This window comes from Triticum aestivum, chromosome 1D (genome assembly GCF_018294505.1).
Source record: "Triticum aestivum cultivar Chinese Spring chromosome 1D, IWGSC CS RefSeq v2.1, whole genome shotgun sequence".
Classification (NCBI taxonomy): Eukaryota; Viridiplantae; Streptophyta; class Magnoliopsida; order Poales; family Poaceae; genus Triticum; species Triticum aestivum.
In genome coordinates this window covers 489546343-489563463 of record NC_057796.1, presented here as the reverse complement: position 1 = coordinate 489563463, position 17121 = coordinate 489546343, and the positions used below count along the sequence as shown (strand labels likewise).

Below are 17121 nucleotides of genomic sequence, written 5' to 3'. Positions count from 1 at the left end.
AGTAGCAAAAATAAATACCAGTTCCAGCAAAAAAAAATCGCCAGTGCCCGCAAAAACGACTTCGACGGTCGTCTGGTTCCAGCACATAGCAATGTGGTTGCAGCACCGGCGCCAATGGATGCAGCTTCACTGGTAACGGTAGCAGCACCTCTGCAGTCGGTTCCAACACCTTCGGCATGTCGTCGCAGCGTCGCCGGTGATGGATGCAGCTTTTGTCGGCAATGGATGCACCTTCACCAACAACGGATGTAGCTTTCTCTGGGAATGGATGCAACACTGTCCCTTGGCGGTCCCAGCACCACCGTTGATTGGTTGTAGCATCTCCACGCCAGGTCGTCGCATCACCTTTGTTGGGCGTTTCCGGTACCTCCGTCCAACGGTTGTAGCATCTGCCCCCTCCCCCCCCCCCCCCCCTCCGGCCGTTAGCTGGTTGAAGCACCGGTGGCTGTCATCTCCGGCCTCACGACAAACAGCCCCTGAGCACTCCTCGCATCCAGCGGTGTGGGCAGTCGGCTGCGAGCCCATCTCTACCCGATCTGGATGCAAAAAGGTTGTCGCATGGGAGCGGGAGGGAGCGGCGGTGATTTCTCTGGCGGTTTGATTTGGGTGCTCGCTAGAGGTAGGTGATGAGAAAGGAGAGTGAATGAGTGGACGAGAAGAGCCTCCTCTACGCGATAAGAATCAAGAGGGATTAGTGGTGGTGGGCTAGGTGGACTACCCTAGGAACGTAGCCATGTGGGCAACCAGCGTTGTTTGATCCAACGCGTGTTGCTGGTCCGGCGAAATATTTCAGCCGGCGCTCCGGCACCAAACATTTTTCAAACAAGATTCACCATCTTTATTTTTGAGGAAAATTCACGATCTTATTCATCATAGGTAGTAGAATGTTAGAATAGCCTATTTTTATTCTTATTGTTATATCCCGGTTGATGAGGGAGGCACACAATTACAGTTGGAGTGGAAACAAACTGATAAAAAAAATAGTGATAAGGATATTATTTCTCCAGCAGTGCCTTGAAGGTCATGGGGGCGGTAAACTGAGGCGGTCCATAGTAAAATGCAGTGGCCGTCAGCCTACATGCCTGATCCGTCATGAACTCTGAATCCCAGAACCAGTGCTCTTCCTGGGGAGAGCACGTCCTCTCTGGGTGGTCCGTGAAGCTACACGAGTCCCGGATGTTCACCATCCCTGCACCACGCACAACTAATTAAGCAAACCACAATAAATAAAAATAACATAAATACTCAAACGAACAGCTTCTCATTTTCCTAATATAATAAATAAAAGGAGGATAAATCCTAGACTGCTTCTCATGAGTATCGTATCCGTGGGCTGTTTACGTACAATAAGCTGACGGGTCGGCGAAGACGGTGGTGGTGAAGCTATGAAAGTCGCCGATGGAGTAGAAAAGGCCCTTCTTCTTTGACGCAAGGCCAGCCATGAGGGGCTTGAGGGCGGCGTTGAACGCGGCGGCGCGGTCGTTCAGGCTCTCGTCGCAACCGTACCTGTAGTCAAAGATCTGGGGCGCACAGCCGATGAGCCCAACGTTGACGATGGCCAGCTTCCTAGCGCCCATGTCGTAGAGGGACGTGACGGCCTCCCCGTATAGGGCAACGAGGCTCTGGATCTCGGTCGAATTTGCGAGGTGTATGTTCCATCTTGGGTCGAGGTCCTGACTGCCGATGCCGAGGAGGAAGATGGACTTGGACAGGTACGCGCGCAGCTTGGCTTCACCCCCTAGCATTATCCCCATAAGGGCCCTCGTCGTCCTGAAGTCCTCCAGCTGCTGCGAAAGAGGGATGCTCCGCTCTCCGTTCTGCACGCATCTCTCGTTTCTTCTCTTATTTCTATTCTTGTCGATCTTTTTTCTAAAATGAGTGCAAATTAAGTGCAATGGGTTGACGACTTACCGTGGAGTTCCGAATCCCAGCGCCCACGGAAGCGTAGTTGGCGCCCCACATGCTGATCCGGCCGCGCAACGACATGAAGGGTAGAGGACTTTGCGGGAATCCGATAGTGTATGCTGGGCACCATGAAATCAAACAAATAATCCATCAAACATGACCGGCGGTGAAGAGAGGAGAGAGAGAGTATGTGTATGATCATGGTGTGTTGTGCACACACGTACCAATGGCATCGGCAAGGTTGGCCCCGTTGCTAAGCCTGCCGGTGCCAGAGTAGGGGTAGTTAGGGGGCTCCAAGTATCCGTTGTTACCGTTGTCGAACTGCCCATCTCCGAACACCAACATGGCAGGTGGCGGCACGGGCCTTGGCATCTGTACCTCGTCATCTGCACCAGCTCCGTCCGAAATTACTTGTCGCTCAAACAGATGTATTTAGATGTAATACATGCATGCAACCAACTATATGTGGGTATTTACGGCATAATGTCTTGCAGTCGGGGCAGAGGACGATGCACTGGGGGCAGCGGCGAGGGCAAGTTCCCGTGCACCCCGGCCGCTTACCGTCGGTATCCTTGCACGTGACGTTCCTGGGGGGCACGTCCAACTCGTAGCCGCGCGGGGAGCTCGGGGGCGGGCGTATGTCAGGGAGAGGTGGGGTGTCTGTGTCTATTGACGACTTTAAATCTGGGGAGTCTGGGGGCGGGGATTGCTGCGCGGACGGCGACAACATTGCAAGCAGGCAGAGGAAGCCCACCGCGAGCCCGCTAACACGAGCGGCCATTGCTGCCCTCAACTGATCCAAGGAACACAGAGATTTCGGCTACGAATTGCTGGTAGTGATGGGTGTGATGTTAGGGGCCTGCGCACCAAGGGTCCTAAATATACTCCAGCTAGTTAGCACGCTGGGTCAGTGGCCATGCATCAAGCGTTGACCCAGAGTGTCGGGGCAGCAATGTAAGTGCTTGACTTGTCTTATGAAGGACGAGGAGTACCATACAAGACTTAATCGGGTGGAGCAATGCGACATCCATGTAATGGTGGTTTAGGTAAGGTTGCGAACTGATCTAAAGTTGGACTATTTGATTGGATTAAAGGAGAGGGTTAGGCCCACCCCATCTGAAAATCAGAGGGGGGGGGGGGGGGGGGCATGTTTACATTAGTTGGAAGTTTTCGTAGCAGCTGCGTACGAACGGTTTAGGATTTTCGTTGTAAAAGTGAGGACCCAGTCCAAAAAGATCAGAACTGTATGCATCAACATACTACTAGGTAGCTTGTGAGTGTGTCTCATAAGTATGTCGGCAGTTTTTTTCTTTCAAGGATGCTACCTAGAAGTCGTACTACCAGATTCATAGTTAAGTTGACAGTTATAATATGCTCCGGTCTCGATGCCGCAATATGCAATGCAACTGCAGCTGGAAAGTTGTATCCTCAAATCGTACACCCTAATTTAAGCAGCTGGGTCAGGCCGAATCGATCTCAATGTGCATTATATATTCATTCATCATAGGTACTAGTACAAGTAGTAGTCGTGGTTGTCTCGCTTGGTTCGACGATGGTTGCTCAATATATAAAGCAGGAGAAATCCTTTTTCAATATTCATCAGAGTACAAGTAGAAGTCGTTTTTTTTAGAGAAGTAGAAGTCGTTTAACCATGGTATGCACGCGCAGTGAGAAGAGGGGAAGATGAAATGAAAGAAGCAACGGACAGAAATCATTGTGACTTTCTACCTAGTTATAGAGGCCTTACGACATCTCCAAAGCGAACCCTCAAACCACCCGCAACTGCCCGGACCGCGCTGTATCGGTCCACCGAGTAGTCCGGGCGTACTTTTCTTGGCGTATTATTCCAGTGCAAGTTTAATATTTTTTATTACATGGTCCATAGTTTTCCAATACACATCTAAAAAAATCAAATACAAGATTAACATTTTTCTAATACATGGTCAACATTTTTCCTCTATACATTTTTAAACTTTTTCGAATGCTTTATTAACATTTTTAAAATACAAGGTTAAAATTTTCTAATACATGGTCAACATTTTTTCCTATGCACACTTAAAGAAATACAAATACTTGATTAACATTTTTTAAATACATTTTTTAAACATGGTCAACATTTTTCTAAACACATATAACAATTTTCAACCTCTTGATTAAAAAAATTCAAATAGTTCTTCAAAAAAATTCAAATGCTTGATAAATTTTTCTAATACATGTCAACAATTTTTCTATACACATTTAACATTTTTCAAATACTTGCTCAACATTTTTTCTAATTCTTGATTAACATTTTTATATACATGATCAATGTTTTCATCATTCTTTTAATACATGGTCAACAATTTTTCTATACACATTTAACATTTTTCAAATACTTGCTCAACATTTTTTCTAATTCTTGATTAACATTTTTATATACATGATCAATGTTTTCATCATTCTTTTAATACATGGTCAACAATTTTTCTATACACATTTAACATTTTCCAATTGTTTGCTTAACATTTTTCAAACATTTGTTCAATAGTTTTTAAATGCTTGATTAACATTTTTTGAATACATGGTCAACACTTTTTCTGTATAAAGTCTTAAACTTTTTCAAATTCTTGATTAACATATTTAAAATACAAGGTTAACTTTTTTTGATACATAGTCAACATTTTTCTATGCGCATTTAAAAAACATTTGAATGCTTGATTAGCATTTTTAAAGTGCAATATTTACTTTTTTAACAAATGGTCAACTTTTTTTCTAAACACATTTAACACTTTTCAACTTCTTGATTAAAAAATTTCAAATACTTGTTCAACATTTTTCTCAAATGCGTTATTAACATTTTTATATACATGATAAAAAAATCATCATTTTTTAATACATGGTCAATATTTTTCTATACAAATTTAACATTTTTCAAATACTTGTTCATCATTTTTTCAAATTCATGATTAACATATTTATATATGTGATCAGTTTTTTCATTATTCTTTTAATACATGGTCGACATTTTTCAATACACATTTAACTTTTTCCAATTGCTTGGTTAACCTTTTTCAAACACTTGTTCAACATTTTTTAATGCTTGATTAACATTTTCCAAAAAAGGAATTGTTTTCATATAAAAAAAGTGTACACATTTTTCATATGCGTGATAGACATTTTCTCTATGCACATTTAGCATTTTCCAAATGCTATGTCAAAAAAATTTAAATGTTTTATGTAGAGTGTTTTTAATATATTTATTTAGAATATTTGAAAGTATAAAAAAAGTAAACAAAACTGTAAAAAAGAAGAAGAAAAAATGAGGCTGTTGTTACCCGCGCAATTGGGCCAGCCAAACTCGCGACATCCTTCAACAAGGGTTCCCTCTGTCTTGCTCACATAGGGGCGCCCGTTCGCGGAGCCAGGCCTAGAGAAACCACATTTTGACCCTCATGGGCGATAGAACAAGCTTGAATTTGTAGCACACGGGAAATACCTCTTGGTTGCTAGTTGTATCTACACCCTATATATGTAGGAAAAAATCAAAATAGTTCAGAAGTTTTTTTAAAATATACTTGACTTTCTTTTGCACTAATATATAAATTTTCGCGAAAATACACAACGTTAACTTCAGGGCAAAAAAGCACAAAAAAATAATTGCTATTATATTTATAGGTCACTGTTCACACTATTTTGGCCAAAATTTGTTTTTTTTTAGAATTCAAGGTTTTTTTGTGGAATCTTTTTCATAGGCGCAATGGAAGGTCACGTTTATTTCAAAAATATTTTCCGGATTTTTTTAACCTTTTACTTAATTACTGAAAGAGCATCCATATAGCGTGTAGGTACACCCATAGAAGAAACATCCGCCTCCCATCGTCGCGCACTAGGTAGCTTGCTGTTGAATCAACCGGGCACCGCGCCGATCTGAATCTGCATCTGCATCTGCATGCATGGACCAGATATATGCATGCATGGTCACGTACGAAGTACGTTTGTAGGTTGGTACGATACTGTGCTGTACGCCAGCCACCATAGCAAAGGCCGGCCGGTCCACATGGTTGATAAGTACTCCTAGGCGACAAAGACGTACAATGCCGTGGCCGGGGTGGGTTGCGTATGTATGGATGCGTTTAGTTGCCCGCGTAAGGTCTAACTAGACCCACACGGGAAGAAACTGGGCTCATTGGTTGCCAGTATACACTATTGGACCTGCATCGCACGAAGTTAAAAGCACCTCTGGGCCTGTCTCGTCAGGCACGCTCGAATCGGCTATTTCTCGCGAGCAAGGCCCGCGCGAGGCACGTGGGCGGCGGTGGCTGCATGCGAGGAGCCACCCTCGAGAAGCCGCGTTGCTTCTCGATGTGGCGGCAGTTATTACCCTCACCTTCCCTCACCGCTCTCTCTCCCCTCCCCCCCCCCCCACTCGACGACGGCGGCGGCGGCGGCGTAGATCGGACAACAACAAGTCGACCTCCGGCCACCTTCACCGGCATCCGCATCGGCACTTTCACAATGGCGGTTAGCAATCCCCCCCCCCCCCCCGCGCGCCCCTCCTCATCTACTACTTTGCATTCGATTCGAGTTTAGATTCGATCCCCGCTAGGCGAACGGGGAATCGGGGTAAACACCATACGAGTGATCATAACATCGTCATGACTACGGGTAGATATGAGATTCCAGATCCGGATTGAGTACAATAGAAATCAGGATTATGGTTCATCTTACATAGTACGCACAAATTTTAGCCTCGGGTACCCTGGAGGCGATTGGAGCGACGGGTGGCCTTGGTCTTGGTCTTCTCCTCGACCTGCACCACCCTCTCTTCTTCGTCGTCGGAGTCCAGCTCGATTGGCATGCTTCAATGTCCTGGATCCGGCGCCCTCACAATCATTGCAACCGAATCTTGTTCTTCCACCTCCATAGGTACCGCTTCTTGATCCTCCTATGGCACCACCACAGTCTTTGTGCTCAAGTACTCGGAGGCATGATGGTCATGAGGATGCCGGTACTATCTGTAGTTGGCCCACTTTTTCCTCTGTCCAGCGTCGCAGGAGTCAGCCTAATTCATGGCCCAGCGAAGTATGTCGACTGACATAGCGCCCTTCGCTGGGTCAGGAACTAGTATCTTCAACTCCTCCGGCGCCGCCTTCTTCACCACAGCGTCTGCCTTTTTGTGCAGATCTTCCATGCCGCTGAAGTTTGAGCACACTTTAATGGTGTTCTCAAACTTGGTGCGGTCACCGAGCGAGCACCCTAGGATGAAAGCCCTCCATCCAATGCCCCAAGGGAAGGGGTTGGGTTGGGGTTCGACTTGTTGTTGGAGTTCATGGCGTTGGGTTGGAGGAAGAGTGAGAGACAGGGAGGTGGTGGGTAAGTGGTGACCTTCATGGTGCGTAAATAAAGGGGCACACGAGCATAGGTTTTAATGGCGATGTTGCAAGATTCATAATGCACTTCCTGACCCAGCCTCTAAACCTCTTCAAATGCAGATCGACATAGAGAACAAAGTAAAGGAGGTGGTGACATCGAAGGAGCAGGACAAGGGCAAGGACGTGGTGCCGCCCTCAGAGGTGACGTTCGTCCAGAGCCCGGCCACGGACGACGACATGGCGGAGGAGCCCCCCCAATGGCAAGCGCCGCAACTACGGCCACTACCCTGAGGTGGGAGGGTCAACCAACTTCTGCAAGGTGATCATGGCCCCCAGCTTGAGGCCATACCTATGTCGTTGGCCTTCACGAAGCAGTTCCCGTTCGTGCCACAGGAGTTCAAGCTGAAGACAAACACCAGCTGCTCCTGTAGGGTCACTATCCGGCTATTGGACGACAGGGTCACCCTTGATCAGGGTTGGGCGACCTTTGCTGTCATCCCTCAGATCAAGATAGGCTTCATGGTGACCTTCAAGCTGCTGACTCCCGACATGCTGAAGGTCATCATCTTAAATGACGATGGCATTGAAGTGGTGACAAGGTGGGGGAGGCACGACAACGCCTTCGTTGTGAACGCCTAGGAGGCTAGGACAGGCCATTGTATTCTCCAGCTGCTTTAGTTCAATATTGAACTGCTTAGTACTATGTTTGAACTGATATGTTTATGTGTGGCACAATATTTATAACCGCTTCTAGTATGTTTGGTTTTGTGTGTTCTTTTTTACGCTGTTGTGTGCTGGTAACCTCACCACCGCGCCGAAGAGCTTATCATGCATCAGGCGTTGCATGCAACCAAACAGTGTGCTTATGTGTGAGTTCAGACAATGTGGGCAACCAAACACTATGCGCCTAGCTATCCCCTAATGCGTGAAAAGTAAATGCGGGCAATCAAACAGGTTGCAGATGATGTTTTAGAGGTTGCATTTGCTCAACCTGACTCATGTGATCCAGGCTTGAGCTAGCTAGGCCTGGCTGCTGCGGCTGCCAAACGTACTGCTCCATGCAAAAGAAGAAGTATTACTTCAGTCGCTCGCCTTCCATTGCATGCCCGAGAGTTTTCAATTCCATCCCATCCAATTCTTGCATGCAACGATCTAATCCAAAGTTCATCGGTCAGTGACAATTCAGCTGAAGTTATCTGATCAAAACAAATAACTGAATGAAGGTGACGGAGAGGGTCAAACAGGTTGTTGTCCTGTACATGTGCATGTGTCTTTAGGTTGAACAGCCATGCAGGAGTGTGCTACTCCAGTCTCATTTGATGTGTTTTGTTGCTTGCATCTATTTTTTCTGCATCACATGCTTGTCTCAGTTCGGTTTGGTTGATAAAAATAGGCTAAATATCAATATCTACATGTGGTTTGGTTGTCTTCATATCCTCTAGCATGGCTGCGGCAAGACGATAGGCCGACTGTTTTGCGGGCTTGTTTCAGCGGAAACACAAGTAAGGTTGTTTGGTTACATGCAACACATGTTTTCTGGTGACCTCCTCAGGGAATTGGTAAGGTTACCAGCACAATAGCAAAAGAACAAACCAACAAGAGCATCTACAGCTGCAACCTGCAAATCCGGCCCCTCAAACGCTCGCGGACGCGACCGGGCGCGTCCGCGAACACTGACCGGTCACCTCTCAAATTTTCACTTTCACAGTCATGTCTCTCATTTTTTTCCTATACGTCTGGTCACATGCATGTGATTGGTGGAGATAAGGTGAGAGAAATAAAAGAATAAATAAACAAAGAGAAAAGGTGGGCCAAATCCTATGTGGCGGATGTAGGACTTCTGACCGGACACGCTCGGGCGCACCTCGTACTCATTCCATATATGAGGGCAATATGAGGGGTCCCGGACAGCCCGAGCATTGAGGAGTCCGACTGTAGATGCTCTAACACACAAAATAGATAGCATAGGAACAAGTTTTACATAGTACCAATCTTACACAAGCAGTCTTAAACCAGTAGGACATAATCTTAAACAAGCAGGGGCCAGTTTAAATCTGAACACGCGTAATCAGGCAACAGAGCTCTCTGGACGTTCACCGTAGAGGCGGTGGCGTGCTTCTTGCACTTGGTCGCCACTTCAATGTTGTTGTCGTTCAAGATGATCATCTTCAGGGTGTCGGGAGTTAGAATCTTGAAGGTGACCATGTAGTCGATCCTGATCTGGTGAACAACGGTAAAGGGGCCAATCCCTGATAAAGGGTGACCTTGCCATTCAGCAGCCGGATCGTCACCCTCCATGCGTCGTCGACGGTCATCTTCAGCTTGAACTCCTGACGGGTGGCGGGGAAGTGCTTCGTGAAGTATGGAGGCTTGGCCAGGCACTCCAGCTTCAGCGCAAGGAGCACCTTGCAGAAGTAGGTAGATCCTGCCTTCCATTGCATGTCCGAGAGTTTTCAATTCCATCCCATCCAATCCTTGCATGCGTCAATCTTATCCAAAGTTCACTGGTCAGTGAAAATTTAGCTGAAGTTACCTGATCCAAACAAATAACTGAATGAAGGTGACGGAGAGGGTCAAACATGTTGCTATATTGTACATGTGCATGCCCCTTTAACTTGAACAGTGGGAGTGTGCTACTCCATTCTTGTTTGACGTGGTTGGTTGCTTGCATCTTTTTTCTGCATCGCATGCTTGTAGTTGGGTTTGGTTGATAAAAAATAGGCTAAATACCAATATCTTTATGTAGTTTGGTTGCCTGCATATCCTCTAGCATGGTTGTGGCAAAACGAAAGGTGGACTGTTTGGTTGCGAGCTTGTTTAGGCGGAAACACAAGTAAGGTTGTTTGGTTACATGCAACACATATTGTCTGGTAACCTCCTCGTGGAAGTGGTGAGGTTACCAGCACACTAGCAAAAGAACAAACCAGTAGCACACAAAACAGATAGCATAGGAATAAGTTTAACATAGTACGAATCTTAAACAAGCAATCTTAAACCAGCAGGACATAATCTTAAACAAGCAGGGGCCCGTTTAAATCTGAACACATGCAATCAGATAACAAGGAGCTCTCTAGACGTTCATGGTAAAGGCGGCGTCGTGTTCTTGCACTTGATGACCACTTCAATGCCGTCATCGTTGAAAACGATCACCTTCAAGTTGTCGGGAGTCAGAAGCTTGAAGGTGACCATGTAACCTATCCTGATCTGGTGAACAGTGGTAACGGGGACCTAACCCTGATCAAGGGTGACCCTGCCATTCAGCAGTCGGATCGTCACCCTCCATGCGCAGCCGGTGGTCGTCTTCACTTGAACTCCTGAGGGATGGCGGGGAAGTGCTTCGTAAAGTTTAGAGGCATAGGCAGGCATGCTAGCTTCAGGGCAAGGAGCACCTTGCAGAAGTGGGTTGGTCCTTCCTCCTCGTGGTAATGGCCATTGTTCCTCCACTTATCGTTCGGGGCTCCTCAAGCACCACGTCGTCGTTCAAGGGTGGCACCACATCCTTGCCCTTGTCTAAGGCAGGCACCACCTCCTTGTTCTTATCTCTAGATGCCACCACGTCCTTGCCCTTGTCCCTAGGCTCCACCACCTCCTTGCCCTTTGTGTTCTCTGTCTCAATCTGCATTATGAACAACACAATGTTCAAAGGTTGATCAACATTCAGTCGTATCGTCCAAAGCCCCTATATTTATCCACCCAAAGGCTCTACAACTTACCCACAACAGTATTCAATTAACCCTCTCTGTCTCTCACTGTCACTCCACTTTCATATCTATGTTTCACCACCTCTCCATCGCCATGAAACCCATCCCCAACCCCTTCCCATGGGGCATTGGATGGAGGGATTTCTTCCTTGGCTGCTCGCTCGGTGATTGCACCAAGTTCGAGAACACCATGGAAGTGTACTATGACTTCACAAGCATCAAGGACATGCATAAGGAGGCGGACGTTGTGGTGTTCAATACCACAAAGGAGGAGTTAAGACGTTGATTCCTGATCAAGTCAAAGGCACTATCTCAGTGGACATACTGCGTTGGGCGATGGATCAGGCCGAGTCCGGTGATGCTGGTCAAAGAGCCAGATGTGCCAAGTACAGCCTTTACAGGTCTCGCCAAGACCAGTCGGACGTCGCGGTGGCGCCAGCCATCATCATTCTGGAGCCGGATGAAGAAGAAAAAGCAGTGGAGGCGGTGGTCAGGGCGCCGGAGCGAGGCCACCGTACTAGGACAAAGTTCTGGACGACAACGAGGATGAGGAAATGGTGCATGCTATAGTCGCAACTACAGGGCCAAGGGCACCCACCGCCCCAAGCGCCCCCAGGATCACCGTGACTAGGATTTTGCGCTATTGTGTAATATTCACCCTATTCCCCTCGTACTCAATCCCAATCGAACCCTAAAATCCATCGCTACTCCTAGTCATCAAGATGTACTGATCAATCCTATCGAACCATCACAATCAATCATATCCCTGGCACGCAGATCGAATGCACAGACCGAATATAATACGCGGATCAAATAAAAAATCATTAGCGAGGAGGTGAAAATAGGCTTACCGCCATTACTGAAGTGCTGCCGATGATGGACGGTTGTGGTCGCCTTCCTATTCTCCACTCCTCTTATCGTCGCCACCGGTGTGAAAGTGGGAAAGTGGAGAGAAGGGAGAGAAAGCGGTGAGGGTAATTATGGCCGCATGTCGGAAAACAACGCGACATCTCGCGCGTGGCTCCTCGCGTGCAGCCACCGCCCACATGCATCCTGTTGGATTACGGATGGGCTTAGGCCCATATAAGACAATAATCCCTAGTTAATCTCTAAGTCCCAGTTAGGTGCATGGCAAGTGGTGGGAAGTTTAGTATCATACTGATAGTGGAGTAAGACAGAGACATCTTTATAAGGGTTGCTCTAACACATGCCATTGCGAGCTTGGGAAGAGGAGTTGTACACGCGTGCTCCTCCTCCTCTGCCGCCTGCCTCGCCTCATCACGATGCGCGCACGCGCCACGCGTTGCGGGAATGAGCCGAGGCGAAGCTTATTTTTGCCGGTCAGGAATGGTTAATTAATCTTGGATTAATTGACGAGTTGCTACAGTAGTGCCACTTTCCAAGACGTTGGACAGTGGGCTGTTAGCGGACTCGGTTGTGGGCGTGAGCCCAGGCCCATCCATCCGGCGGCCTATATAAGAAGGTGTTGGCTAGTGGAGTGAACCCTAACTCAGTTCACTCACTCCCGCTTGCACAACCCTAGTCGTCATCTACTGCCCCTGTCTCTGTGCTGCTTCCGGCGATCGCATCCCAACGACCACGTGCACGGTTGGTCAGGAGAGTAGGTACCTCCGGAACCCTGCCGTTCGAGATCCTGCCCAGGAGAATGGCAATAAGGTTTTTGGGGAGCGTCTCGACGCGACTGCTCCCGTCCCCTTCTCCGTTCGCCTATGCTTACACTACTTCCTCTACGTCGACTCCATGGCGGACGACGAAGTCGCCAAGACTGATGCCGAAGCTGCCGCTGCCGCCGCCGCATTGGCTTGGCCAACCGAAGGATATGACTCGTTGCATCCCCTATCAGCTCGTTCATGTGTTGGCCATATATATGTTGTTCATAGATGTTTTGGTTCTATGTATTGTACGTGCTCACATGCTTAGGTATCGGTATGATATGCATACCGTATTTGCCATGTTTACTGTTTACTCGTGGATTAGATTAGTTGAAAATGTGCTGATATTTCCAACAATCCAAAAACCTTATTTTAGGCATTTTAGACCCATGGCTTCGCCGCTACTCTGAAACCGGAAAAGATTACTGGGACGCATTTTAAGCCTTGGCAGACGAGGACCACCTTGTGGCTCACAACAATGAACGTGTTCTGGGTTGGTGGTGTGTCTCCCACGGTAATGATTGCTCCTGAACAGGAGAATGCGTTTAGGGAGGAAACCACAATTTTTGTGGGAGCCGTTCTTAGTATGATCGGAGACAAGCTGCTAGATGCATATCTCCATATGCGTGCTGCCAAGAATTTATGGAATGCGCTCGAAGCGCAATTCGGCGCAACCGATGCTGAAAGCGAGTTGTATGCCATGGAGCAGTTCCATGACTACAGGATGGTTGATAACCGTCCTGTATTGGACTAGGCTCATGAGATACAGTGCATCGCTAAGGAGCTGGAACTCCTGAAGTGTGAGTTACCGAACAAGTTTGTCGCGGGTTGCATTATTGAAAAACTCCCTCCTGGATGGAGAAACTTTGCTACTTCTCTCAAGCACTTGAGACGTGAATTCTCTATTGAGGATGTCATCGGTCATCTAAGTGTTGAGGAGAACTCGAGAGCAAAGGACTCACACGTGAAAGGGGCAGAGGGTTCTTCTAGCACCAATGTGGTGCAGAAGAATTTCCACAAGTTCAAGGGAAATAACTCTATCTAGCAGAATAATACCTTTAAGAAGAAGGGTAAGAGAAAGACAAAAAGAGAGATGGCTGCTTTACTTGTGGTTCAGAGGAACACTGGGCAAACAAGTATAAGAAGCCAGGACAGGACTCCAAGTCTATCAATGTCACTCTGAGCAACAATGATGGAGCATCTGGGTATGGTAATCTGTTTACCGTACTTTTAGTTTGTCAGTCCACTGATTGGTGGGTTGACACTGGGGCCAACATTCATGTGTATGCTGATGTGTCTTTGTTTTCTTCCTACCATGTCACACAAGATTGTTCTGTTCTGATGGGCAATGGCTCGCATGCTTCTGTTCATGGTGTTGGCACGGTAGATCTGAAGTTTACTTCGGGAAAGATCATGCAACTGAAGAACGTGCAGCGTGTCCCCACCAAGAAGAATCTCGTTAGGGGCTCCCTTCTATGTAAAGAAGGGTTCAAGTTAGTATTTGAGTCCAACAAGGTAGTGGTATCTCGGTATGGATTGTTTATTGGAAAAGGATATGATTGTGGTGGTTTGTTCTGCCTTTCCCTGGAGGATTTCTATAATAAAGTCGTGAACCAAATTCATTCTAATGTGAACGAATCTGTGGTTTGGCATTCACGTCTTTGTCACATAAATTTCAGTTGTATGATGCGGCTAGCTAAGATGGATCTAATCCCGAGTTTCACTTTAGCCAAAGGCTCTAAGTGACATGCGTGTGTGCAAGCAAAGCAACCTCGTAAGCCTCACAAGCCTGCGAAGGAAAGACACCTGGGACCATTAGAGCTCATACATTCAGATCTTTGTGAGATGAATGGTGTGTTGACTAAAGGTGGAAAGAAATACTTCATGACTTTGATTTATGATTCCACTAGATTCTGTTATGTGTATTTGTTAAATACAAAGGATGAGTCTCTACACTACTTTAAAATCTATAAGGCAGAAGTTGAGAACCAACTTGAGAAGAAAATAAAACGATTCCAGACGATCATGGTGGAGAGTACTTTTCTAATGAGTTTGATGTATTCTGTGCGGAACATGGTATTATTCATGAGAGGACGCCTCCCTATTCACCCCAGTCAAACGGGGTTGCCGAACGGAAAAACCGTACTCTACAGACTTGGTTAACGCAATGTTAGATACATTGGGTTTATCCAAGGCATCGTGGGGGAGGCTGTATTGACATCATGTCATGTCCTGAATAAAGTTCCCGAAAAGGATAATGAGACTACTCCCTATGAGCAATGGGAAAAGAAAAGAACTACAGTCTCTTACTTGCACACTTGGGGTTGTTTGGCAAAAGTCAATGTGCCGATCCCCAAAAAGCGTAAGCTTGGACTTAAGGTCGTGGACTGCGTTAATTTGGGCTACGCTGAGAATAGTGTTGGCTATAGATTTCTAGTAGCAAAATCCGAGGTACCTCACCAGAAGGTCGGTACAATTATAGAGTCTAAGGATGCTATATTCTTTAAGGATATTTTTCCCATGAGAGATATGCGAAGCACTTCTAGTCTGGAATCTGATGAGACTCCTGAACTTGCCATTCCGACGGAATATTATGAACACAAAAGTGATGAAAGTTCATTGGAGGATGACGAGAAGCTCCTATTAGGAGCAAGAGACAGAGGAGTGCAAAGTCTTTTGGTGATGATTTCCTCGTGCACCTTGTGGATGACAACACTCCCAGTTCCATTTCAGAAGGTTATGCATCACCAGATGCAGACTACTGGAAGGATGCTGTCCGTAGTGAGATGGATTCCATCTTGGCTAATGGGACATGGGAGATCACTGATCGTCCTTATGGTTGCCAACCATTGGGATGTAAGTGGGTGTTCAAAAGGAAGCTTAGGCCCAATGGTACTATTGAGAAGTACAAGGCTAGGCTTGTGGTCAAGGGTTATACCCAGAAAGAAGAAGAAGATTTCTTCGATACTTACTCACATGTGGCTAGACTGACAACCACTCGAGTGTTACTCACATTGGCTGACTCGCATGGTCTTCTCGTTCATCAGATGGATGTTAAGACGGATTTCCTTAACGGAGAGCTAGACGAGGAAATTTACATGCAACAGCCAGATGGCTTTGTAGTAAATGGTCAGGAAAGAAAGGTGTGCAAGCTAGTGAAATCTTTGTATGGCCTGAAACAAGCGCCTAAGCAATGGCATGAGAAGTTTAATACAAGTTTGACATCTGCTGGCTTTGTTGTTAACAAAGCTGACAAATGTGTATACTATCGCTATGGTGGGGGCGAAGGAGCTATACTACGTCTGTATGTCGATGACATACTGATATTTAGGACCCACCTCAAAGTCATTGAGGAGGTCAAGGCTTTTCTATCTCATAACTTTGAGATGAAAGACATGGGCATTGTTGATGTTACTTTGAACATCAAGCTACTGAGAAATACTGAGGGTGGAATTACACTTTTGCAATCCCACTATGTTGAGAAGATTTTGAGTCGTTTTGGATATTCGAACTGCAAATCTTTTGCAACACCATATGATCCTAGCATGCGGATTCGAAAGTTCGAAGGCACGATTGTAGATCAATTAAGATATTCTCAAGTGGTTGGTTCACTCATGTACCTAGCTTGTACTACTCGTCCTGACATCTCATTTGCCTTGTGCAAACTGAGCCGGTTTGTTTCCAATCCGGGAGATGTGCATTGGCATGCTGTTGAGCAAGTGATGTGTTATTTGCAAGGTACTGTGAACTATGGAATTCATTATTCTGGGTACCTGACGGTACTTGAGGGGTATAGTGATTCTAATTGGATATCTGATGCTGATGAGATGAAAGTCACAAGTGGATATGTCTTCACACTTGGTGGTGGTGTTGTTTCCTGGAAATCTTGCAAGCATACGATCTTAACGAGATCGACTATGGAAGCAGAACTCACAGCATTAGACACATCATGCGTCGAAGCAAAATGGCTTCGAGATCTTTTGATGGATTTGCCAATGGTTGATAAACCAGTCCCAGCTGTCCGTATGAACTGTGACAATCAAACTGCGATTGCCAAGGCTAAGAGTTCAAAGGACAATATGAAATCCACAAAGCACATAAGAAGAAGATTAAAACCTGTCAGAAAATCCAGAAACTCCGGAGTGATAACATTGGATTACATCCAAACAGCTAAGAATCTGGCAGACCCTTTTACAAAAGGGCTATCGCGGATTGTGATAGAAAATGCATCGAGGCGGATGTGTATGAGACCCACGTAAGTTTCCATGGGGGTAACCCAGCCTATGTGATCGGAGATCCCGTGAACTAGGACATGGGAAAACAATCCAGCGGTCAACTGAGGAGAGTATCCTTAATTAACCCACTCCATTGGAGATGCAAGAATACTCTCAAATCTATAAAGCAGGCTGACTTTTGTCTTAATTTGTTCCAAAGCTTATGTAAGCAAGATGCTAACCTACAGAGCATTATTTGGAGGAACACACCTATGTG

General features: G+C 46.2%; 1 protein-coding gene across 1 annotated transcript; it reads right to left on the bottom strand.

Moving 5' to 3' along the window:
• Positions 1-995: 995 nt before the first annotated feature.
• LOC123178687 (GDSL esterase/lipase At5g55050-like) lies at positions 996-2686 on the bottom strand. The gene is made up of 5 exons (XM_044591483.1): positions 2467-2686; positions 2130-2300; positions 1912-2024; positions 1346-1853; positions 996-1189 (listed from the first exon to the last, which is right to left on the bottom strand). Exons 1-5 carry the CDS (start codon positions 2684-2686, stop codon positions 996-998), a joined length of 1206 nt encoding a protein of 401 aa, XP_044447418.1.
• Between the last annotated feature and the right edge of the window lie 14435 nt (positions 2687-17121).

What these genes read in the sequence shown, in the direction of transcription:
- LOC123178687 (XM_044591483.1), bottom strand. Translation starts at nt 2,686, where the DNA reads ATGGCCGCTCGTGTTAGCGGGCTCGCGGTGGGCTTCCTCTGCCTGCTT. An exon ending in CACGTGCAAGGATACCGACG is followed by an intron (nt 2,301 to 2,466) that starts GTAAGCGGCCGG and finishes TTTCGGACGGAG; the next exon opens with CTGGTGCAGATGACGAGGTA. An exon ending in CAACCTTGCCGATGCCATTG is followed by an intron (nt 2,025 to 2,129) that starts GTACGTGTGTGC and finishes CATGGTGCCCAG; the next exon opens with CATACACTATCGGATTCCCG.